Genomic DNA, 26,479 nt, shown 5'->3' on the forward strand with positions numbered 1-26,479 from the left:
GCGAGCACTGCATCGCAGCCCCAGAAGTCCAAGTGCCAAACATAGCCCAGTCCATGGCCTGCATCGCTCATCTTCATTGGCCGAGTGGAATCCTTCCTGCCCCTCATCTCCGTGACGTCGGTCCGCAGCACGCTCCCTCCTGAGTCGCTTTACAAAATCTTCCGCCTGTTGCGGATTCGTAAAGAAGTGTTGTTTCGCCTGATGTGTCACTCTCAACTTCGCAGGATATAATAGGGCATAGTCCACCTGCAACTCCCTAAGCTTCTTCTTGACATCTAGGAACTTACGCCTTTGCTCTTGCACCACAGGCGTGAAATCCGGATAGATGGAAAAATTGACTCCGTCATAAGAGAGTGTGCGGGTGGTGCGGGCCGCACGAAGAGCCGCGTCTCGGTCCCGGTAGTTCAGGAGATGGGCGATGATCGGTCGCGGCGGGGTTCCAGTGGCAGGTCGTGGCCCAAGAGATCGGTGTGCCCGTTCCACAATAAATTGCTTGGAGAAGGCTTCCGAGCCAATCGCGCCAATCAGAATCTTTTCCACATAGGTCTCCATCTTACCCACATTGGTCGTCTCCGGTACACCTACCACGCGTATATTATTGCGCCGACTTCTGGCCTCCAACTCCTCATTCTTTGCAGCAATGACCCGGAGCACATTGTCCATGCGGGCCAGTTGAGTAGTGTGGGTAGCCGCCGTATCATCTTGGTCAGATATACGCTGTTCCGCCGCCGTGATGCGCTCCTCATGAACGTCCATCTTCTGCACCACAGCATCCATCCGGGAAGACAGTTTATCCACCTTGTCCACAATGGTAGCAAACCTCTCATTTCTTGCATCATTTTCTGAAAGTCAGGGGTAACATGTTGGGGGACAGCGTCAGTCACAGTAGGGGTGGAGCGGGAACTTCCCGCATCTTGCACAAGGCGCGAACCTCTCTTGGCCGCCATCGACTCAAAGGACAGCTTCGGCTGTTTGTTGTCCGGTTTACCCATATCAAGGTGCCTGCGGTCTTTCTCGGCAAACACTGGGGTAATGAGGATGCACAGATCAGCCAGAAAGCACAAGGCAGCGCAAGCCAAAAGGAGATGCCCAGTATTCACTGTCCGGAGGAGGTGTAAGGAAAGTCACAGTACGCAGGCACCACCACCCTCATAGACGGAGCGACCAGGCCACAACGCAGTCCAGGAGCAGCAGAGGAATGGGGGCCACTAGCACCAGCAGCAAGCTCCCCCACACGCACACCCTCAACATCAGGAGGAGACCACCAGCACCATGGTCCAGGATCCGAGTGGCGAGCACGCCAGCTTTTCTCCGCAGTCCGCTCCACAAGTGATTAGGAAGAGAGGGCTCAGGGCTACAGGCTGTACACCCCCATCACCAGCACTGCAACCAGCAGGAACAGCAAGGGAGATAGTGCCCCGCAGCGTCGCCACAGTACTCCCACGCGAGACAAGAGACAACCAAGTACAGTAGGATATACAGTCTTCCACATGCCACTCTCGCCCCCCCCCCCCCTAGCTCCGATATCCAAGGCCAGGAATGGCGCCTTCCGCGGTGAGCGTCCCCGGGCTCACGCAGCTCACAGGCATAGGCACTTCAAAGCACTGGGGTCCCGCACCAGGAGCACACGAGCGTAGGCCCGCACAGAGCGCCCAGGGAGGCAGGGCCAGTAGTCTCAGTTCATATAGCAAGCCGGGGGAGCAGCGAGAGACACCACAAACAGGGGCACGAGCAGGCAAGACACCCCGCCTCACCCGTCCATACAACAGCCGTCTCCTTTCACGGCCGCCGGCTCCGGGGGCAGCAACGCGGCTTCATAAGCTGTTATTCCTGCAATGCTGCATAGCGTAGCACCCAATGTCCAGCGAGGGTCCCAAACAGCCGTCCCTCCGACCTGGCGATGGTCGCCTCAGGTCAGCCCCGGACCGGGAGGTCCCCGCCGAGAGGCGGGCGCTAAGGCCCTCTCACCTCGTGGTGCGCCGCGGGCTAAAGTGAAGCGGCAGTCCGGCCAGCAGCGCCAGGCGTCTCTAGGGCAGCGCACGGGGAGATCTTCAGTCGGCTGCAACTTCGGCTAGGAACATCAAAACCTGCCGAAACTTGAATCGGAGGTGTATCAGGCCAGCCTCACCCAGGATTCACGGACATATGGAGCGCAGGCGATGGCAAAACAGGATAAATAAAGGATTAAATCTCCAGGCTGCAGGAGCCTCACAGTAGTGCGGCCATGCTGCTAGTGCGCCCTCTAGCGCCCCCTCAGGCAGTGGAAAACTTAACTGCCTTCTGCCTCCACTCCAGAGCTCTCATTCGAGACCGTTATAAACACCTGAAGTCGATTCAGTTCAAAGTATTCACTATATGACAGTAACATACTGCACAAACACAAACCAGAGAAACACGACGTCCATAGCTGGCATGTTTTTAGTTTCTTATTTGTGGCATATACAGACTTTCAGTGCATTCATGAGCGCCATTTGACTACCTAATGTGTGACACTTTATAGGGAGTTAAAGACGGCTCTCAACAGCTTTTTTTCTTGCAAGTTTCTTTTTTTCATAACTTATTCTTGTAACCAGCCTTTCTTCTAACCTGAAGACCGCAGTTTAATCTGACAACTCTTTTGACAATAGCTGTCACCAATTTTCTTTTTCCCAATTCAGAACCAAAATGTGTGAACGTTCTTGCTGGTGGCAGAAGTGGCCAAAAATTAACAGTTTAAGCCAGTGCCACTCATTAAGACCAAGAATATGCTTCCGTTACGAAAAGAATGTCATTGGATACAGTTATTTGGGCAGAGGGTGAAGAATATACATCAAAGCAATTCCATGCATAGTGGTGCTCTTTGGGACATGATTACTTTTTACTGACTTTTTCATGATTGTGGTCCCAGGATGGCAGCTGTGCCCACAGCTGCAGGACTCCCTTTTGCTGAGGACGACGTTTTACTTGGAGCGAGCAAGCGGTATGTCCATGGGGCCTCTCGGCTCCTTAGTAATAAACGCAGCAGAAGTTTGGCCAACGACGTCAGTGACAGTCAGTGTGATTATGTTGTCTGGAGGGAGGCCAGAAGCGGTAGAAAGCTATTTGAAAGAGATGCTCTCGCCTAACTCTGGTGCCGGCTACAACAAAAACAAAACTCAGCCTGGATCCTGCACCAATCCCCCTCTGCTGCGAGGCGCTAACAGCTCCACCTTGCCTGAGCGAGCACAAGCAGGTTCAGGTGCTTGCTAGCTAGCGCAAACAAGCTGCCGCATAGTTGGGCCCGACGCACGCTTGCAAAACAAGACGCAAATTCAGACTACTTGACATCACTTGCTGGAGAGGTTTGATATCGCTGTATCAACTAGGCCGGGCCTGATCTCACAAATTGCTTTTTTTTTTGTTATTCAAAGATACACCTTCACACGTGGCTGGCCCGCCAAGCAATGCTTAAACAAAGTATCCACTAATTAAAGTTTAGCTGTGTAAGTGTGACCATAGCAAGATGTGAGTGGCAGCATAGAATTGTCCGGCAGCACCACTACAACTGACCATGCTGGATTAATTTTAGTTAGCTACATGCAATAGACCATGTCCGAAGATCTCCAATTATGCGTGACTAAGCATTTTACTAAAATGCGTTCGTCTAACCCCTGATGCGTGGTTCTAGGCAGGGATGAACGTCCTGGAAAAAGCACACACTCTTAAATAATGCATGATTAGGTAAACGTGAAAAATAAAGCGGAATTAAATCGCTCACTTGTATTACGATTACATTTATCACATCCGTTATTCAGAATTCGATCAATGTTTTTCTAAGGTTAAGGATCTGGATATAGGGACTGCCAGGGACACCTTTCAATGTTCATTTTTAGGGCTCGGGCCTTTTCTCAGGGCTTTCCAAAATGTACCTAGGAATTCCACGCTGCCCGTGCGTGTTAATTCCTAGGTGCATTCCTATTGGCCTTTGCGTGCGTGTGCTTTAGAAACAGAACACTCAATAGGCCATAGGCGGTCGCGGAGCTCCACCTATGGCTTATTGGTGTCTGTTACGCGGACCAGAAGGCCATATATCTTCAATTATCTCTGCCGTCACGGCAGAGATAATTGAAGACCTATGCGAGCTGCGCAGGGTGGAAATTATTTTTTTTGCATCTGATGTAAACTGTCCAGAAGCCGTTCATGCCTAAAGCTTGCTTCTGCCGCTCGCTTAGCAACAGTCTTCGCTGGTCGCATCCTAAACCCACCTTTGAAAAGTTTGATTTACAAAGGAAAAAGATTTTTCCGCTAGGGTCCAAGTAAGTTCCACAACCAGAAAGAAACCGGTGCAGCATGAACTTCCGGATGAACACTCATGGGAGCCAATCATTAAGATGATCCGACGCTGTGCAGAGCGAACGAAATTGAACTAATGTGAGCATTTTCGAACAGTTACTAAAGCACTATGCTCTGCACAGTGGAGTAGAAAAGGGCGGTGAGGGGGGGCGGTCCGCCTCGAGAGGCACAAGTTGTTTGACCATGCTTGTGTCTAAGCGCAGCACTCCTGCAGTGATACAACGGCAGCAACATCGGCCCTAGCACACCACACTCAAAGCGTTCCAAAGTCAGCACACCAAAGCACATACAGAACACGAGAGCCTCTTACAGTACAGCGCTCCAAAGCCATGCCTGAAGTGTGAAGAGCTATACAAATCCTACATTAAAAAACACACCTGAATACCAGAGGTAAGTTTTGTGGCAGAGCCACACCCCTAGTTTGAAGCGCTACACGAATGCTAATGTACAAAAACCTTGAATATCAGAGGTAGGTTTTCTGGCGGAGCGAGGCCTGTAGTTTGAGGTGCTATACGAATGCTAATTTGCAAACCCCTTGAATAACCGAGGTAGGTTTTGTGGCGGAGCGACGCCCGTAGTTTGATACGCTATACGAATGCTAATGTACTAACACCATGAATTACAGAGCTAGGTTTGTGGCTGAGCAACGCCCGTAGTTTGAGGCGCTACACAAATGCTAATTTTCAAACACCTTGAATAACAGAGCTAGGTATTGTGGTGAGGAGATATGGTCCTGTTTCGAGCATCTTCTCTAGTGCGCGGTGCACACCTTATATGCGCTTTAAATCACTTCTGTACTCCAAACTACAAAGAACACGTTGCCGGCCTATTTTTCATATGATTGACAGAGAGGCAAACCTTTATCTTTGGATCTTCAACTGTGCATCTAATCTCGAGCCAGTACATCAATCAAACCCAAGACAGGCAGACTGACGAGCTGCTTCTCAAATGCAAACAGGACGGGGGTTGTGGCACCTTCGTATCTCATAACTTCACGTAGGGTGGATTAAGCATAGGTCCTGTTCTTTAGGAGCAACGACTGAATGCAGCGAGTTAGTGCAGAGTGAGTGTGAGTGCAGAGTGAGTGTGAGTGCAGAGTGAGTGTGAGTGCAGAGTGAGTGTGAGTGCAGAGTGAGTGTGAGTGCAGAGTGAGTGTGAGTGCAGAGTGAGTGTGAGTGCAGAGTGAGTGTGAGTGCAGAGTGAGTGTGAGTGCAGAGTGAGTGTGAGTGCAGAGTGAGTGTGAGTGCAGAGTGAGTGTGAGTGCAGAGTGAGTGTGAGTGCAGAGTGAGTGTGAGTGCAGAGTGAGTGTGAGTGCAGAGTGAGTGTGAGTGCAGAGTGAGTGTGAGTGCAGAGTGAGTGTGCAGAGTGAGTGTGAGTGCAGAGTGAGTGTGCAGAGTGAGTGTGCAGAGTGAGTGCAGAGTGTGAGTGCAGAGTGTGAGTGCAGAGTGTGAGTGCAGAGTGTGAGTGCAGAGTGTGAGTGCAGAGTGTGAGTGCAGAGTGTGAGTGCAGAGTGTGAGTGCAGAGTGTGAGTGCAGAGTGTGAGTGCAGAGTGTGAGTGCAGAGTGTGAGTGCAGAGTGTGAGTGCAGAGTGTGAGTGCAGAGTGTGAGTGCAGAGTGTGAGTGCAGAGTGTGAGTGCAGAGTGTGAGTGCAGAGTGTGAGTGCAGAGTGTGAGTGCATGCGTGCAGAGTGAGTGCATGCGTGCAGAGTGTGTGGTGTGCAGTCGGTTGAGGCATGATTTGAGGGGGTGAGGGGGTGTGATTGAGTGTGTGTGATGTTTTAGTTTGAGGGTGTTAGGATGTGAATGTTAGAGAGTGTGAGGGTGAGTGAGTCTGAAAAGGGTGATTGATTGTGATAGGATGTGTGATGCTGATGGGGTGTGTGTGTGACTTTTGAGAATGTGATTGAGGGTGTGTGAGGGTGTGTGAGTGTGATTGTGTGTGAGGGTGAGCGGGTGTGAGGTGGTGTGAGGGTGAGGGTGAAGGTGTGTTTTTTGATGGTGTGTGGGGGATGATTGTGAAGGTGTGTGCGTGTGAGGTGGTATGAGGCTGAGGGTGTGTGTGTGTCAGTGCACACCAACAGCCATCACTACACACATCAATTGTTAACGAATCCACAATTAACTATTGTACCAATAGCAGTATTGCAAACTTTACTTTTAAACATAATCATCTAAAGCTCAGCATGCTACCATTGCTACAATTCCAATCCAAACCACACAATTCAATTACACACTACATACATACACTCCATAACACATGGCGAAAAGACCTTTCCATTTTCAATGCCATTTCCTCTAACTTAAATAAATCCAAGACCTATTGCATTTCTAATGCTTGTTAATCACTGTCTGGTCCTACACGGCAAGGGACCCAGACATCTTAAAGCTGTCTGACCACTAGAAAGTGGGGTTTGGCGGTGGGGGGCAAGCTGGGAGAGACCTTCTCTATCCTACTACCTCCCCCCCCCCTTTTCCATATTACACCTGTTCTAGACCTACTGCAAATGCCACTTCGTAGTTCATAGCTGCTTGAAATTAAACTGAAAATAAATCCGTGTTCTTATGTAATTTACTGTCTCAATTGTTTTCTATGCCTTTTTGGTGGTGGTCGTCTTTATGTTGGGAGTCTTTAAATTAATACTTAGTGGTGCTTTTTCTTTTAACTTTCCCTTAGATACACGTGGGATGCTGTGGATGGAGAGAAACATACTCATTATAAAATAAACCTGTGTGATAACATAGCTGCTCCGGACTGTGGGTCAATTCAGACGAGCGCAATTTGTGCCCATGACTTAGCAAACAATAAATTCCAGTCTGTCGGTGAGTACAATACAAATCTATTGAGTCTTTGAAAAACCTTGCAACTGTGTTTGTTAGTAATTCGAGTCATATATAGTTTTAAATGAGAACCCATTTGGGATGGTTTCTTAAGTTATTTCTGCACCCAAAATGATTTAGATGCACAAATCAAAGCATTGCCTGTAGTAAAATCCTAATTCACAGTATCTGGATTGGTGGGATTGAGCAAATAAATGTGCAACTACGCACATTTTGAAATTGTTGTGGATTTAGCAGATTTAGAGTTGAAGACGCTTTAGTGGGATTTCATGGGAAGGCCTACCTGGGAAAGTGGTTGAACACCGACAATATGCTAAGAATCTGCAATGTAAAGTATTGTATTCATGGCCGGCCTTTACTCAGATAGTGCTCCTGGCCAATGCACATTTTGCGGACTTTCTGACCCTTTTGTGCTAAATTGGAGGCCACTGAAGGTGTTGAGCAAGGGTAGTTGTGAGGGAGAAGGAAAGCAGAGTGGAGAAGGGAAACCGGGTGAAACATACGGAAGGGAACTTAAGGAGGCGCGTGCAAGTCTGAAGGTAAAGAACAAGTGCTGATGGCCTGGAAACGTAAAAAAAATTCAAGCATTTTTTTTTATTTCAGTGCGCTCCTCTGAGCCATGGGCCCATCTCGCCCATGCCTAGAGACTGCACTGAACAGGGTAAATTATAGGTTGCAGTTAGGCTTTTATGATAGACACTGGGCAGTTGGCGCATGGTTCAGAGACCTGCTCTAAACATGGTGGGGCAGGTAGTCATATCCCTGTTGTAGGTAGTTACCTACTTTGAAGCCTAGTTCCGTTTACTCCTGTCAAGAGCAGGAGTAAGTTTGTTTCCAGGATTGGAATTGGAAAAGATGACCTTGTAGTATGCGGCCTAGATGTCTCCGTGAGTTAAGAGCTCCTAGTTGACTTGTGTGGTGTCTCTGTGTCACAATTTCGAATGCCAGCAAGGCCGACTTAGGCTTTCAATTTTCGGAGGTTGATAAACGTATTATCCTTAAATTAGGTGATAGTTTATTTGTAGGCCTTAGAAAGACTGAGATATTTAGCACTATATAAGTAACATGTTACCCGTTTTAGCCAGTGTTTAAGAGAAACAACATAGAAACAAATCTTCGTCATGGGCAAACAAAAAAGTTGAAATATGATAATGTCCATAATTACTTGCCGGTAATTTCATTACTTGGAATGCTATTCACTCGTTTGCAGCCAGTACATGTGGGAGCCTCCCGCCTCCACAAACACCAATCCCACTTAATTAAATTGTATAAAAGGCCCTTCCCCTACCACTCCTCCCATTAGTAACAAACCGCAACTTACACAGTTGTCAGTTGTTCTGTACGGAGGGTGGAAGGGACCATGGCTGTAGGCGAGGGAATTATGACATTCCCTCCTTGTCCATTTCATTGCTTGCAGCCATTACATGTGAGAAGTAGCTAGCAATAAAATCTAAACCACTGACAAAGCCTGCTGTACACACACATTTATTTAGATATGAAATCAGGATTCCATCTGTTTCGCCATAGAAGAAATCACCCCATGACCAAACACATCAGAGATACATTGGACTTCAGAAAGTCTGTAATTCTTAGAAAACGTGGAGGAATAGGCTCAGGTTGCAGCCTGGCAAATTTTCCCCAATGGACTCTCCCTGCAGTTCCGCTACTGTGGACGCCATACTCCGGGTAGACCTATCCTGTTTTGAGAAGGGAGGAAGCAGACCTTGTCCCTCATATGCTTTGGAGACCAACAACATGACCCATATGCTCAAAGTAGCCATCGCCAATTTCTCCCCATTCCTGGCCGGACCAAAAGTCACCAACCACGATTTCACCTTACGAAAGGTCTGAACTTTCTGCAAATAGACCAGAATCGCCCACTTGGCATCAAGACAATGCAACCTCTCTTCCTCCAAAAACTTGCGAAGGGAAAAACTCCAGAAGAATAACTTCCTCCTGCATCAGAAAAGAAGAGTTGACCTTCGGCGTAAAGGCCGGAACCAGTATCGACACAAATATATCAGGGAACATCTTGCAGAAAGGAAACTTGGAAGACAAGGCCCCTAATTCCCCCAACCTCATGGCTGATGTTCTAGCCACCAAAAACACACATTTTAAGCGTGAGGAATTGAAAATCAATCTCCCCGTAGCAGACATCAGGGACTCCAAAATAACTGACAAGTCCCAAGAGGCGACGGACTTAATTGACCTTGGATAGGAATTTGACAAGCCATTCAGAAAACACGTGCCACGAAGTCTTCATCATCCAACACATAGACCCCTGAACACTTAGGTATCTGCCCACTGTACTGTCAAAGTGCCCATGTCAGACCCAATTTAGGACCATCCTGCAAGAATTCTATTATCAGCAACCTCACATTAGTAGAATCAAGACTCCGGAGTCCACACCATTTGCCGGTTATAAGAACAATGAGTAGATCACTTTTTAGATGCATGTAAGGTAGCCAGTAAGGAATCTGAACCCCCCTGTCCTTTTTAATCCCCTCCTCTCAACCTCCAGGTCATCAAATTAAGCTTCTGTAGACTCTCTCCCCTCAAAAGGTGGAACTCCTTGGTGACTGAGTCTTCGAGAGAAGCTATTCGGGGCCCTCTGCTTCAACAACTAGGGAAACCAATTGGCATACGCCCACCCAGGAGCCACCAGAATTGCCTCTGCTCCCAAATCCTTGCTTTCACTAAAAGTGGCCGGAGAAGAGGAAACTGTGAAAGGCATACACCAGGCCCTCCGGCCACTGACATAACAGTGCGTTAATCGCCCAAGCTGAACCTCCCTCTCCTTGGCACAGCATCTCTGAACCTTTCCATTTCTCCAGGAAGCAAACAAATCCACAACGAAGACCCCACTGGAGAGTCAAGCGAGAAAACACCCTCTGATCCAGAGAAAAGTCCCTCGAGGATGGAATGTCCCAGCTAAGCAACTTGTCTATCCTATTAACTGGCCCCGGAATGTGAATGGCCACTGGAGAGAGCAGAGACTCCTGAGCCCATTAAAACCTTTTGCGTGAAATTTTTCCCAGAGTGCTGGAACGGGTCCCCCGTCTGTTCACATAGGCATTTGGGATGACATGGTCGGTCCTGACCATTTCTGCCGTCTCCTGCAACTGGGCACTGAACACAAGAAGAGCCCTTCTTATGGCATTAATCTTTCTCCAATTTGAGTAATGGTCTACATCAGTGTGAGTACAACAGCCCTGTGACTGCAAAACGTCCTCCCTGCCTGACAAACTGGCATTTTTGGTAAGAATGACAGAATCAGGAGGATCTAGCTGTATCCCGTGCAACAGGTGTGTCTAATTTAACCACCATGCTAGATCCCTCCTCACTCATTGAGACATAGAAATTAAGCTCGCTAAGTTGTGTGACACTGGATCGCAATTACTCAGAATCCAAGCAACCAACGTGTGAAGATGTAACGGAGCCCATGGGACCAGAAATATTGTAGACTCCATGTCTTCCTGGACACGGAGCCAAGATTCTACCCTTGGATTGTTGTGTGCCAGCAGACACCTGACATGACCCTGCAGTTTGATCATTTGTGCTCTGGCAAACAAATTAGACCCAGCAGAGTCTGAAAATGTGCCCTAATGTATACCAGATCTTGGGACAGACGCAAGGAAGCCTTACAATTGATGAGGAACGCAGGACACTCAGGACTGCCAGTACTCTCTCAGTTTGGGACAACAGTACCTCCAGCAAGAGAGCCTGCACCAACCAGTCGTTTTGATAAGAGTGCTCAAAAGATGTCTTCTTCAAGTAGAATAGCCACCAACGGAGCCAGCACTTTGGTAAACAACCTCTTGGACTATTTTTTTGTTTTCTAGTTCTTTTTATTAATCATGAATCGGCATGATAATTTGCAGTCAAGAGGAATTCATTCAATAATACATTAGTAATCACATTAGCAACAAGGACAGAGCAATGGTATAGTGTGGGTTACAGCATTTACGGTGAGGTCAAGTCATCAGGAAGGGAATTGCGTGGAGGGCTACAGATATGTTATGTTATATGTTATGTTATAAGGATATTTATTGCGCGCACAATTACTCGAGAGTATCCTGGCGCGAAACATAACCACAGAGAAATCGAGAGCTGAACAGCCGAACAAGCAATTTTAATAGGCTATTTTAAAAAGATGTGTCTTAAGGAGCTTCTTAAAGCAACCAAGGTCTCTGGTGTCCCTGAGAGTGAAAGGGAGGGAGTTCCAGAGGGCAGCGGCTTTGAACGAAAAGGATTGACCGCCCAGTCTGGTTCGCCGGAAGCGGGGCACTACCATCCTTCGTTGGGAAGCCGACCTTAGGTGGCGGCTTGGGACATGAAAAGTCACTCTTTTCCTGAGGTAGGCAGGACCAGTATCATGAAGGGCACGATGCGTGAGTACCAGGGCCTTGAATTGGACTCTTTGAGCCACCGGCAGCCAGTGAAGAGTAGCCAATTGATGTCTTATGCTGTTTCGTCTAGAGATACCCAGCAGGAGTCTTGCGGCAGCATTCTGGATAAGCTGAAGTTTATTAACCAGAAAGGAAGGGGAACCCAGATACAAAGCGTTGGCATAGTCCAGGCGGGACAATATAAGGGCCCTAGCGACCGTTTCTTTAGCTGGCTGGGGTAAGAGAGGAAAGAATCTACTCAGAGATCTGAGGGTCCCGAAGCAGGCACCCGTCAATCGCTTGATCTGCTCTGCAAACCTCAGATCTGCGTTAAACCATATGCCCAAGTTCTTAGCTGGGCCACCTTCAGAGAGGGGACGGGGAAAATCAGGTGGCCAAATTAATTCAGTGAATTGGCTTGGAAATTGACCGTATAGTAAAACTCTGATTTTTCCCTCATTGCATTTGAGTTTTGCATGAGCTAACCAGGTGAAAACGGCTGCCAGGCATTTTTGTGCGACATCAGTTTCTAATGTCGAGTTGCCCCATGTAAACAGGAGCTGGGTGTCATCGGCGTAGGCCATAATTTTTGCACCCAGCTCCTCTGCCAGGTAGATCAGCGGGGTCATGTAGATGTTAAAAAGAAGTGGGCTCAAAGTAGAGCCCTGTGGGACCCCGGTTTGAACAAGCCTGGCCGAGGAGGAGTACGGGGGCATCCAGACTTGCTGATAGCGGGAGTCCAGGAAGGATTCCAGCCAGGACCACACAGCCCCAGTGATGCCTATCTCAGTGAGGTGGGCCAGGAGGAGTTGGTGAGGAACCGTATCAAAGGCGGCAGAGAGGTCCAATAAAATTAGCGCCGCTCTGCCACCCTTGTCCGTGCACTCCCTAATGGCTTCCACCACCTCCACCAAAGCTGTCTCAGTGCTGAAGGATGACCTAAAGCCCGACTGGGCTGGATGTAGCGCCCCTGACTCCTCCACAAAGGTGTTCAGCTGCCGCAAGACAACCTTTTCGCAGACCTTCGCCAGTGCAGGGAGCAGGGAGATGGGGCGGTAGTTGGCTGCAGTGGCGGGGTCTGCCGAAGGTTTCTTCAGGAGATATTCCCCCGGTAGGCGTTCCATGCACCCCAGATTTGAGCACTTTTTGGGGCAGCCCCTCACCAAATATTCAGTTTTGTTCTTGGAAAATACACTAGTCCATGTTTTTAATCCATTCTGCTATGGTGGGTGGGTTTGCGGCTCCCCACAGCTGAGCGATGTTTAGCTTTGCTACCATGAGGCCTAGTGTGACCCAGATCTTACCCTTACTGCTCAGGTCCGTGAGTTACCATACAATCAAAAGGCATCTCTTTGCTTCAGGGCGGATGATAAGTTCCAACACTTCGCTAAGGACAGCATGTATTTGGCGCCAGTACACCGGAGTACAATCACATTCCAACAGTATATGCATAAACGTGCCCTCATGACCACACTGTCATCTGCAATTCCCCCCTGTTGCCTTCCCCATGCGGACCAGGCAAGGTCCAGTGATGTACACCCTGTGCAGTATTTTGAGCTGGACCAGCCGCAGTCTGGCCGAGATTGCAACTTCCCTTGGGGAGGCCAGTGCCTCTTGCCACTCCTCGCAGACTAATTTGAGCCATTCCTTTCCCACTTCGTCCTGGTGCTCTGGAGGGGGTCTTCAGTGTTATTTATTCTGTAGGTCAGGGAGATCGCTTTTTCTGGTAAGTGTCCATCAAGCAGCCTATATTCGAGGGGTGAGGATTCTGGGGGAGGGAGGAACCTTTAGTTAGGTGAGACTGTAGAGCATGGCGGACATTTGGAGGTAACAAAAGTATTCTGGGTTAGTGAGCTCGTGTTTCTGTTGCAGGGAGGCAAATGTCGCCCTTCACCCACATGTCTCCGATTTTCGAAATTCCGATGAGATCCCATTTATCATCCCTTTCGACTTCCACAGATCCCCTAGCGCCTCTGAGTCCCAGAGGGGTGTTGCTTGCGTCAGTTTCCGCTCCCATCCCAGGCTTTTAGTTGCTGCGTGCCAGATCTGTACCGAGTGTCTAGTTGGCCCAGTGAGGGGGAATCGCTGGGGTCTAGAATAAAGGGCTCATTTGTAATTCCCTCTTGGGAGGAGCCACCAGTCCATGGTATAGCCGGCGTCGTCTATGCAGCGATATGTGCCGTGATTAATAGCCGCAAGGTGAGCCACCCAGTAGTATTTCTTAAGGTCAGGAAGACTGATCCCCCTCGTCATACCAGTTAAGGGTGAGTTTGTTCAGTGCAGTACGAGATTTCCCTCCCCACAGCAAGTCCCTCTGCAGGCCTCTATTTCCCTGAAGTAACGCGTAGGTACCGGGTCAGGGTAGTTTTGGAACACATAAAGGAAACGAGGCAGGGACATCCTCTAAAAAAGCGCCGCCCTGCCAACAGTGAGAGCGAGTGCTTTCCAGACTATTCTATCTCGCTTTAGTCTTTGTAGTGGTGGGGAGCAGGTTGTGGTCGCAGCAGAGTTTTTGGTCTGACGTTAAGAAAATCCACAGATATTTAAAATCCACTGTGGTAATTTATATAGGGCAGTCCTGGGGTACAGCGGGCGGGTCCCCACTGAGGACATGTATCCTCTTGGACTATTTGAGCGCGAAAGAAAGGATCTGAAACTGATAATGGGCATCCTCTAGGGCATTTTTGATGAGAGGGTTTGACCGGAACATGGATATAAGCATCCTCCAAGTCTATGGATGCCAATCAATCTCCTGGCCTTACCAGAGAGATAATCTACTGCAATGTCACCATTCATAAATGAAGAGTCTGGACCCAAGCATTGATCCCCTTTTAAATCCAGCACCGACCTGTATGCACCTCAAATCTTTTGTACTAGAAAGAGAATGTAATAGGCCCTTAAGCCTCTTTCTCCTGGAGGAATCTGAATAATCGCCCTCTTTTGGAGCAATAGGTCCACACCCTGGAACAGAACACGACGTTTTGAACTCCGTTCATGGAGATGAATTACTTTGATCCTCGTGCATGGGTAAGCTTTTAGCGTTCTACTGCATAGCCCTTGTTGACCACACTGAGAACCCACTTGTCTGTGACATCTTGACGCCAAACCTCCACAAAATGAAGAAGCCTCCAACCAACCAGGAATCCACAGTAATTGTCAGTAGTGCCTCTGTACTGGCCGCTTCTTTTTGGAATCTTTCTTTGGTGAAAAATGCCTTGACTGATACTTCCGTTTGTGGAAAGAGTACCCTTTCAATTCCTTACGAGGTGAGGACTTGGATCTCTGATATCAGAATCTTTTCAAGTCAGACCTACTTTTATACGGTAGGGTATGTTTACTGTCCTTAAAGGTTTTGGAAATCATGGAATCCAGCTGCTCGCCAAACATCCTATTCCTCTTACAAACAATATTCATCTAGACGGACTTCTCCACTGCTTCGTCTTCCAATCCCTCATCCTGAGGTGGCATCTGGCTGGCCCTCCAAACCCCTGAGGACATTCCACTAGCCTTGACTATATCTGATGAAATATCAGCCAATAAGTTGGACTACTGCTCCACACCAGATAACAGTTCTGAACACTCAGACCCCTCCTGTATTGCCAACTGATCTAAATCTTGAACCACAGATTTTCCTATATATGCTGCATACAGGCTGGCCTTTAGAGCAAGCTGCTCTGCAACAAATGACTTTTTAAAATCCAGATCAATCTTTTTGTCTGAAGGATAAGTTGGGGTACAGTCTTGTGGATTAATGGGGGTCTTGCCAGCTAGGGTTGCCAATGTCGCAACCACTTTGACATTTTTAGGAAAAATCTGTTCACCCCTCCAGCATAACCAGTTTCTGTAGGAACCTTGGACCAGGAACCTTATCTACCTTCTTCCATCTAGACTTCACCATATTCTTGATTGCACCATAGAACGGCATTACTGTGGTCCAGGGTTTAGAGTACTGTGGGGATGAAGACTCCTTCTCATTTTCCATTTGAAAAGGAGTAAATTGCAGATTCTGTTGTACTGGAGACCGAGTCCCACATCTCCTCTTTTCAGATATTTGCCTGAAGACATAGAGGGCTCCTCTGAGCCTGACGATGATGATTCCAGGGACTCATGCGCACGAGATGACATGCCCCCCTTCTCCCTATTGGAAGCCTCCAAAGCCTTTGCCACTGCAACCTCAATCATATCTTGCACCTCGGACTGCAGCAGCAAAGGAGGTAATCGATCAGCTGTAGCTGAAGAAGATGAAGGCTAAATGACATGCTTTCTCTTCACAGTATGCTTGCCAGACATCATTCTGCAGTGAGTTGTAGAAACGCAAAGCCCAGCAGATTGTACCCTCAAATGGGTACAGTGCCCAGCATTCACCCAATGACAGACACTGTACTGTAATCCAATGAAGGCCCCCTGAAACTGGCAGCATTGGACCATCCAATCAGAAATTGGCAATAATCATTGCAAGTACATTTAAAAAAAAGAAATACCAAACGGGACCTTGCAGCTTCTGGAAGGGAAGCGCCGCTTCCCCTGTGCCCTTCATAATGGCAGCGCCTCCCATGAGAGATGAATGGAAGGAATAGTCACCCTGTTCCCTGCTGCAATGGACCGCCTGATTCCGCCAAGGCATCACTACATGATGTGAGTCTCAGCTGCTCTGCAGCAGAGCGCAGTCGAGCAACACTGCTCTTTCTTGCCGAATGGTTCCTGAAAATAATGGACGAGCTCCCTCCGCTTAGAAATATTTCCAAAATCAACGATTCTGAAGTCCACCTGCCTTTCCTTGAAGAGCCGCGTTTTGTAGCCACAGCATTGGGTCCATATCCTTAATAACACGAAACTTTGAAACTACAACGGTCAGCGAGGCTCGAGCAAGGGTTGCAGTAAGCGAAGGAGACACCAAAAAAACGAAGGTGTGGTGGGGCGAGAGCCTTTTATATGATTGAATTAAGTGGGTTTGGTGTCTCAGGAAGCAGGAGGTCTCACACATGTAATTGCTGCAAGCTAGTGAATGGACGAGGATGAGCATCAGATTTTTGTATATAGATTTTCCACCTGGTAGAAGTTCCATATATATACATTTTACGCATGTGAGTGTACCTGTGAACTAAGATTGATGCATTTTTTTAAGTGGATACTTCCTTATACACCAAAGTTAGAAATTGCTTCAACCATGTGAAAATTCCTTTGTTAGAACATTTCTCATTTTTATTTACCCACTTATGGGAATCCACCTGAATGTCCCTTTATGTTACGGATTAGGAACTTGTATTGCAAATAAATTTATAGTAGAAATTGGAATATTGCAGAGTTGTTAGGCTATCGGTGATACTATTGCTTTTGGTTTTACTTAGGTTTATTTATATGTATATAAACATAAAAGTACTATTTGACAACTGCGGGTTGACTACATTCTTTTCATTCACTCACTTGATTTGTGTTACTTACTGGTATATATTTTACTCCAAAGGAATTCTAAATCGCAGTCTCCCCCAGCATTATTTTTATTTCTAATAATATTTTATCAGGCAGCTGTCCGTGACTAAAAGCTCCTGCAAAAATTCAAGGAATAGATCTCAGATCTTTTATACGTTCTTTCCCTCCAAGTGGTGTCCAGTGTGTCAATAGGTGCAATTTATTAAGCTTGGCTTACAGTTGAGTAAATGTGTATTCTCTTGGCCAAATGCACATTGCTCCAATTATTTTCTCATAAATAATATCCACTATTTCACTATTTTCTTAGCTCAATCCTTTGTGTAAATTGTTCCCATTACACAAGGTTTGGGGTTGGTGAATTGTTCCCATTCTGTGTTGTGTTATCCTTTTCCAGTATCCCTCTATGATCCAGAATTGAGCCAGTTACATATGGTGCGTCCTGATGTCCTCACCTTACCCTTTCCACTCTCTACTGGATCTCATTTGGGCATAATTTGTGAAATAAAATAGCCTTTGTGAAGGCATTATTAACTGGCTGGAATCTAGCATTTAACAGTGCTTCCTTTACATGCAGACAGGGTGAGTTCCAGTGCTTGATTTGTAAAACAATGAGTGCAAGTGCCCAACTCTGTGCCTAAAAATACATGCAGCCGGCACTAATAAATGTTTGCACAACTTAATACTAAGGCTGCATAGTTTTCAACCCACAATCATCCACTCCCTTCCTCTTCATCTCACCCTTGCAGGTTTCTCCTTTCTCCCTTTTGTGACTGGGTTTCCATCTTTCTTCTCCTTCTTTCCCCTCTGTGTGTTTCTCCCTCTCTTGCTCTTTGGAAATGTCTGATCAGAAAAAGTGCAGGTACCCAGTAATAAGTGCTGGGACCCCCCACCTAAAACCAAAACCTCAAACCTTAAAACTAACTTCCGTTCACTGCTTGACATGGAGCTTCCAAGAAATGTGTTCAGTTTATCCTCTCCGCAATCGTTCTTGTCCATATTCAAACCCATTTAACACACACAGAACTTCTAATACCAGCTTTGCAAACGAACTTGCTGCAGCTCAAACTGCATTAATTTCAAATTGGATTGGAAATCAAATGTAAAATTGGAATCTTATCCATTTTTCTAATTTGACCACAAAATACATCCAAGCCCACATGTGCCACATTAAGAATGTAACCTGTGTTTGAATATTTTTCAGCCTTCTTAAGCAATTGAACCTCATACTAATTTTAGAATCGGACAACGGCAGGTTGGGGCAAAAAGTTTCTCCTGACTTGCCCTGACATAAACTTCCTATCTGCAAATGATGTAAGCCTTTATTCAAATAAAACTGCCCGGGCCGATATGAACAACACAGGATTTCCGAAAAATTACATAGGTCATCTCAAATGATATAGGAACGCTTCCTTCTAAGCTATTTCTAAATAAATTGCATTTACTATGTATTCTCACACGAATCTTAAACTTGCTTTGTTTGCAATCTAGGCAGCTTTAAATCTGGTATATATTAGGCACAGAAAAGAAGACCCTCTTATTGCATAAAAAAAACTGAACTTTCTAGTTGATCATACAGTTCCGCCAAACCAGAGACTTTAGAACAAGTGGGCTGACAGTACAATGTAGAAACAGTTATTTGATTTCAGCTCTCTGTTTGGCAACAAAGAGACACTGACTGTTTTTTTCTCAAATGCGGCGTTCTGGTTCTTCCATACCTTCTCGTTTCACGAAATAGCAAACTGTGCTTTGGGTTTTGTCCATCACACAGCCAGTCCTGATGACTGGTTGTTTGAGTGGATGTAGAGGTAGCTTGATACGGTAAAATAAACGAGAGGCTGCTCAGTTATTCAGAATCTCATTATTATTCACACCCAATCCCAAAGTATTAGAGCCATAGAGAAGAAAAGAAGGTAAGCTGGATGACTCGAATGTAAGCATGTTACACATTTTAGCTGGTGGATTGTGAAGTCTAGATAGTCCCTTCGTAAACATGATTATTCATCTGGGATTCTTTTCAAAAGAGCCCAGCATTTTCAACAATTGTGGTTGCAACACAGAGTTTTAATTTGAAGTCCTGGATTTGTTTTTTATTATGAAAATTAAAATGTGCATGTGTTTGTGGGCTGGACACGAGCTACACTTTCCTGCATGTCCTGTTAGTGGCTACATTTAACATGGTCTTATAACAATTTATTGTGTTCATATCTTCACCAGTTAACAGGCAATTGTTGGCTGGTTCATATTTTTGCAGGAGATGCAGCTTTGAAAACAAACTCCGAATTACTCTTGGTTTTCAACACCTCAGTTACTTGCCCAACAGACGTGCAGCATACGATTCAAAGTAACATCAACTTCATTTGTGGAAAATCACTGGTCAGTATAAATCCTTCTAAGAAATAATAATTTGTGTATGTTGTATCTTATGTTCCACCCACTTAGTTTTATAAAAAGAACAGACCTGATATTTGTGCCTCTCCGTAATTTGTATTTGGGTGGTGGAGGGATTCCTGAAGCAGAATTAAGAAATTTGATCTTGGAGAAAGAATACTGTTTTGGTGTGGTAGAGAGGGTGTTGAGTCCCTAATTCTCCACCCCATCAGACAATCTATTTTTTCCTCTGACCCATCAATAATGACTGGCGTAGCTGTGTGAGAAGAAATACCATAGGTATCTAGGGGATAACATACAAACCAAGGTTTTTCTTGCTGTTCTCTTTCGGGCCAACCTTTGCTTGACTAGGTTGATTGATTTGAGGCTGTGCGGGGAGGTAAGCTATTCTGACTTGGTTTCCTTCCACACCAAAGGCAAATATTGAAACGTCTATATTGGAATCTGGCTTCCACTCGTGGGGATTTATGCTGGTGTCAGTTTAGAATCTGTCATGACCATTTTTCATAATATTGGAGAAGATGATGAATTTTATCGAAGGTTTCCAGATATTTTACAAGCCTGTGATTAAAAGTTAAAGTAGGAAGGGTCGGAGGTGGTTTACAGACTTTGGTGACTGCTATTGGGCACAAACTGAAGGAGATCCCATCTTGGGATGAAAATATTTTCTGTATAAAATTTTAAGAGAAATCACAGCCGCAGACCATTATTAAATTCTATAGCAGAGTGACTCAATTGAAGGGCATCTCAAAGATCATGAGGAAGGTGCAGAGTGTCCAGGAAGATGCAGGTAATATCCATGTGTGAACACTTCCAGTACTAATTGGTTTTTGGGACTATAATGCAAGACTGATGGAAGCCTGGCCCCCTGATGAGGGAGATGAACTCTGGGAATACTAATGGGATATTGTCAGCACAGGTGATTAATCCCATCCTAGATGAAGGGGTTGAGGCACCCCTATTAAAATGGGGTCTTGATCGGAGCCTGAGGATTGTTGGATCCGTCCAGCTGCAGGATGTTTGTAACTAGAAGGAGAGCCTTATTTATAGTTTAATTATTCAGCAAGTAAGTGTAACTTGCAAGTTGATATGAAAGTCTAAAGCAGCAGGTATGTAAGAACCACACCTACCATTGCAGATGTCGAAGGTGAAGCCAGAGTCACCCAAGCTGCTGTAGGGTAAGCAACACCCTTTGCATAAGGTAATGGATTTGTCAGGTGGACAATTCTGAACGGTTGGGCAGGAGTGCACCTCACTGATAGTAGAAGGTGGAGAGAATACATCTCGGGCTTGAACAAGTTGGATGGTGATTGGAATACCAATCATACCCTCTTCTACCCTATTCATTCAGTAGTTACTCTCGGTCCGGCTACGATCACTCGCAAATAGCACATCTTCGTAATCCCACCTTTTTGCAGCACCCACTGTGCCTAAACGTACTAAAGTTCGTAGTGGCCAGGCAGAGGGAAGGATTATGGGGAGGGGGTGGGGGGGAGTTCGGATAGGATTCAAATATTTCAGATGGGCTATTGAATCTGAGACCCTTATTACGAGTTAGGCTGTATGTGATGGAGGTCCTCGGAGCTCCAGACTGGCGATCATTATGACTGTGGCGATTGGACTGGCACAGGACTGATGCTGCCGCCAGGGATCCACAATCCCTGGATGTTGTGCAGCGGTCTGAGGCACCTAGTATGCTGGCGGTACCACTGTGGTACCGCCAAGAATATTCTGAGTTTTGTAACCGCCACACTTTTATGGCGGTGTGACTGCCATGGAAAGTGTGGCAGTGAGGAAACACAGGAGGCCCTACAGGAACCTATGTGACACAGGGTGCATGCAGGGGGGCACATGTTGTGCCCCCTTTCTTCATGCATCCCAGTTCCTGCAGGGCATGGACTTGACAGTTCATGCCCTACAGGAACTGCCTTTGACGCTCCAATTGCAGTGCCTTATTCAAAGGAACTGCAGTGGGACCGCCGAAGAACCGCCCGCCAAGGTAAAAATAAGTTGTATTCCAGGTCAAGAACGTAGTATCATAAGACATTCTGGCCGGTGCGCGTCCTGCATCATATAAAACCGATCCCTCAGACGGCTTATGTCAGGCCATGGATGTGTGATTATTAATACTCACACTGCCACTTGTTGCCAGACCGAGCTTACGAAGTACAACAAGGTTTCCAAACAATACCATATGGTCGACCAAGCTATCCGGAGCAACTTCAGATTTCTTACTACTTTCTGACCTGGTGTGCTGGGAACCTAATTAAGTTGTGACTCCCTTCCCAAACCTCTCACCATACATAGCCAAATTCTTACCATTTTGCTTGCTGTCTTCCACCGCAAGCCTTATGATGTACCTGCAGTTCTTGATTGTAGAACTGTTTCCAATTTTGCTTGCCGCCTCTGTAGCAAGCCTGATAATGAACCAACAGAGCTAGACATATCCAGCATTGTAGGACTGTTGCCACAATCCCTTTGGTGCCTCCTACATTATTCTTTACAGATGATGACCATTTTCTAATCTAATTTTGCGTTGTGGGTTAAAACATCGACAACTTCAACCGTGGACTCTTTTTTTTTTTTTTTTTATTTGATTGTGGATTTCGATACTCCTATAATGAGTGTTGTAGATAACATCACATTGTCTCTATCAGTCACATGTATATATTGTTATGGTATACAGCACTTGCGTACCAGACGTTCACTTTATTCACTTGTACTATGCTATCTCTACATATGAGCACCTCGTCATTTTACTGATATTGCGAAAATCTTAGTTCTTTTTTGAGAACAGGATTTACTTCTCAATGAAAATAAAATGCACAAAACTCATAACAAACCTTACTTGTAAGAAGTGTTCCTATAGAAGTAGGTTGTTGGCATATGACCACTATGCTCTACATGGAATATTCCTCTTCTAAACAATTTCTATTCAGTTTCTTTACCTCCCAGTACCCATCTCAGTAGTCTTATTCTACTGCCGTCGAGCTCTGGGATCTGCTCGACACCTCTGCCCCAGACGTTGCCTTCCTGACCGAGACCTGGTGGAACGACTCCTCGGCGTCCGACATCGCCATAGCCATCCCGGACGGCAACAAAATCACCCGCAGGGATTGCACCAACGGAACCGTAGGAAGAATAGCAATCTTCCACAAGTCCACCCTCAAGGTCTCCACCCACGCAGATGACACCCTCAACACCGAAGACAACACCTGCACTTCCGGATCCACACCGATCCGAACACCACCCTCAGAGGAACACTCATCTACAGACCCCCCCCGGACCCCGGGCTCAGTCAAGCGACTCCATCGCCGACCTCGCCAGCACCCACGCACTCTCTTCCATGGACTACATCCTCTCGGGGATCTGAACTTCCACCTCGAACAACAACAACGCCAACTCAGCCACCCTGATCGACAACCTCGGCCTCAAACAACTCGTCACCGCACACACCCACGCCGCCGGCCACACGCTGGACCCAGTCTTCGCCACAGGCACCCACGTCGCCTTCGACCACACCACTGGACCGACCACCGCTGCATTCATTACACCTCCAAGAAACCAACCACGCACTACCGCACCCAACAGCTGCCTCCCCGCTGCTGGAGCAAAGTCACCGAAGACCGGCTGATCACCACCCACACCCAGAACCTCCCCACCGACCCCCACCAACCCAGACGCCGCAGCCCGCAACCTCAGACAGTGGATGGACGACTGCGCCAACACCCTCGCCCTGCTCAAGAAACCCTCCAACAGCCACGCCAGCAAGAGAGCCACCTGGTTCACAGACTAGCTCCAGACCTCCAAACACGAATGCCGGAAACTGGAGAAAATATGGCTCCACGAACGCACACTGGACAACCACGCAGCCCACAACGAAGCCACCGCAGACATCACCACCTCATCAGATTAGCCAAGAGATCCTCCTTCAAAGACCGTTTGGACAAAAACGCACACAACAGAAAAGAGCTCTTCAGCATCGTAAAGGAACTCTCCAACTCCAACGCCAAGGACATCCCTCCCGCACAAGAACTATGCGACTCACTAGCCATCCTCTTCCACCGCAACATCACGGACATCCATGACCGCTTCAACACCACAACTGCCCGACTACGCCAGACTCCACCTCCCCTGTGAACACCACCAGCATCATCTGCCTGACCTCTTGGTCCAACAACGAGGAGATACGCAAGGTCATGAACTCCATCCACTCAGGATCTCCCTCAGACCCGTGCCCACACCACGTATTCAACAAAGCAGACGCAGCCATCGCACCCCAACTACGGAAGGTCATCAACATCTCCTTCGAAACGACATTCCTGCAAGCATGCCAAAATCAACGCCCTCCTCAAGAAGCCCAAGGCAGACCCCAAGGACCTCAAGAACTTCCAGCCTATCTCCCTGCTCCCGTTCCCGGCAAAGGTCCTCAAGAACATCGTCAACAAGCAATTGGCCCGCCACCTGGAAGACAACATCTTGGACCCGTCCCGGTCCGGTCTGCAGTGGCAGGCTTGGAGCCATTTAGTACTTTGTTACACACCCGTTGAGGCAAAATCCGTGCTGCTGCCCTTGGTGGACTCTGCCTTATGTGCCCTGGGTACCATATACAAGGGACTTATAAGTGAGTCACTCTCTGCCAACTGGGGTTAGCTAATTCAATATACACTTTGTAAGGGATTAGAACACAATTACTGAGGTCTGGTTAGCAGGCCTCCGTGGACCCCGAGTCTAAAAAACCGGCAGCTAGTAGGTCTAAATAGGGGCAAAAATGGGGGAGGGGGCGCAAAAAGCCTGTTTCCTTACAGTTAGCAATAGTGTGAAGAACAGCCTAAAAAACAGTGTTTCTGTTGTATTTTGTTTCTTACAGATACAGCTTCTAATATTTTTTCGTCCAAGAACCTGGTTCTTGCTGCCTAGATTTGTTAGCAAAGTCTGAGGGAACTCGTGCTATCCCATAATGATCTAAAATAATTTTGGCTTGCATATTCGACACTGGGCAATTCAGCTCACCTTAAACCAGGCATGACCAGATCCTCTGAGGATTAAACTTGCATGCAGCCAAAACATTTAAGAGGTGTGAGTTTTACTTTATTGAATACCCTTCGGGCCCCATAACTTATTTCGGCCTTCAGGAGGCCTTGATCCCATGACTCTTGTGGAGGAAAGGGCAAAATTTAAAGTGCTACGTGCGTGAAATCGTAATTAGCATACAGCACATGACAAATGCACAGAGGAAACGTTTGTGACTACTAGGCAAGGGCCTAAGTTCGAAAAATGCTGGCACTGGTAACATGAAATATGTTATATATTCCCTCCCAATCTCTATGTAACCCCCTCAGTGATTTTTTTCATTGAAAAGATAGTCACTATCAAACGCAACATACCTCAACCTCCCATTTCTTTTTCTTGCCCCGTACCGTCGCCGGCCCTTTCTGCCCTTAATCACTTCCCTTTGATCTCTAAGGAGGTCTTCCTTGCCTTATTAGGGAAAGACAAGTCTGGCTCCCCTGCCGACCACTATCCTGCCCATGTCCTGAGAGAAGTTTTTTCCTGCAGTCCTGAACCCCCTATCGCTCTTCTTAACACTTCTTTTGCACAGGAAGTGGTACCCGACCTATGCAAATCAGCCACGGTTATCCCTATCCTCAAGAAGCTGGACGCGGACGCCACCCTTCTTTCCAACTTTAGACCTACCTCTCTGCTCCCGCTGCTGAGTAAAATCATGGAGAGCCATATCACTTCTTGTCTCTCCACTTATGTTGAGGCTAACCACATTTTGGCTGCTCATCAAGCAGGATTTCGACCCGCCCACTCCTCGGAGTCCGTGGTTCTCTCTGTGGTGGACGAGCTCAGGAGAAGTGCTGACTCTAACTCCCCACAGGCTCTGGTCCTTCTCGACTTGTCCGCCGCCTTCGATACGGTCGACCATTCCATCCTTCTCAACCTTATCGGGGGCGCCGTGTGCGGGGATCGGCCTTAGCCTGGCTCACCTCCTTTTTGGTGGGTCGCACTCAGGCTGTTCGGTTGGAGGGCTTTTCTGCCCCCCCCCCCTGCTCGGTCTCCTGTGGGGTGCCTCAGGGTTCGTCCTTATCCCCCCTCCTCTTTAATCTCTACATACATCCTCTTAGGGCCTCTTTACAGGAAATGGAGGTCTTGGTGTTTAATTATGCCGATGACCTCTAGTTGATTTTTGACATCTCTTCCTCCCCTGATTCCATCTCTAAATTTCGCTTACTTTGACATTTGTTTACAATTGGATAAACTCCAATCAGTAAAAACTCAACCCCGATAAGCCGGAACTCGTTCTTATTGGTGGCTCCTCTAACCCCTGGACTTCTGCTTACTGGCCCCCTGCTTTAGGTTCACCGCCCACGCTCTCTGCTTCTGCGAAAACTCTTGGCATCAAAATCCTGCAAGATTTATCTATGCGTTCCCAGATTAGCTCGGTTGTCTCATCGTGTTTTCTATCCCTGAGGACTATCCGTAAAATTTCCCGCTACTTCTCTACTGAAGTTCTCAAACTCATAGTTCTGGTGATGATTTTATCTCGCCTAGACTATGGCAACGCCCTGTACGTTGGTATTCCCGCATATGAGCGACGCCGCTTGCAGCTGATATAAAATCAAGCTGCTCGCCTAATCTTCAGGCTCCCTAAGTCACACCATATCACCCCTTGCTTAACGTCCCTCCACTGGCTCCCCATCCAGGAACGGTCTTTGTTTAAGATGGGCTGTCTGACCTTCATGTCGCTTGCCGGCACAGCTCCGGCTTTTGTTAACTCAAAAATAAATGCCTATGAGCCCAGAAGATGCTTACGCTCTTCTACTTTACACCTGCTTAGTGTCCCCCGCTATCGCCGGAAAAAACATGGCGGATCCAGATTTTTCACGCTTGCCCCCCTGTTCTGGAATGCTCCACCTCTCGCCATTAGATCCATTCCTAGATACATCGATTTCCGATCAGCCCTTAAGACCCATCAGTTTTCCCTAGCCTACACCTCTTAATTTTTCCATGTGCTTCCCTCAGGATATTCTTTCTGCAGCGCCAAGAAACCATTTGGTAGTAGAGCGCTTAATAAGTCACTTTCAACTTCTCAGAAGATTGGAATTATTGTCCTGAGAC

The 26,479-nt window shown here is 47.1% G+C and overlaps 1 protein-coding gene across 1 annotated transcript in view; it reads left to right on the plus strand.

Annotated features, from left to right (window-relative positions):
- Positions 1-26,479, plus strand: part of IGF2R (insulin like growth factor 2 receptor) — a 1,757,136-nt gene that overhangs the window by 69,219 nt on the left and 1,661,438 nt on the right. The window contains exons 2-3 of the mRNA XM_086927157.1: positions 6,985-7,130; positions 19,218-19,339. Of these exons, the coding sequence (XP_086783283.1) occupies positions 6,985-7,130; positions 19,218-19,339 (268 nt within the window). The remainder of the gene's footprint in view (positions 1-6,984; positions 7,131-19,217; positions 19,340-26,479) is intronic.

This window comes from Lissotriton vulgaris, chromosome 6, assembly GCF_964263255.1.
Source record: "Lissotriton vulgaris chromosome 6, aLisVul1.2, whole genome shotgun sequence".
NCBI lineage: Eukaryota > Metazoa > Chordata > Amphibia > Caudata > Salamandridae > Lissotriton > Lissotriton vulgaris.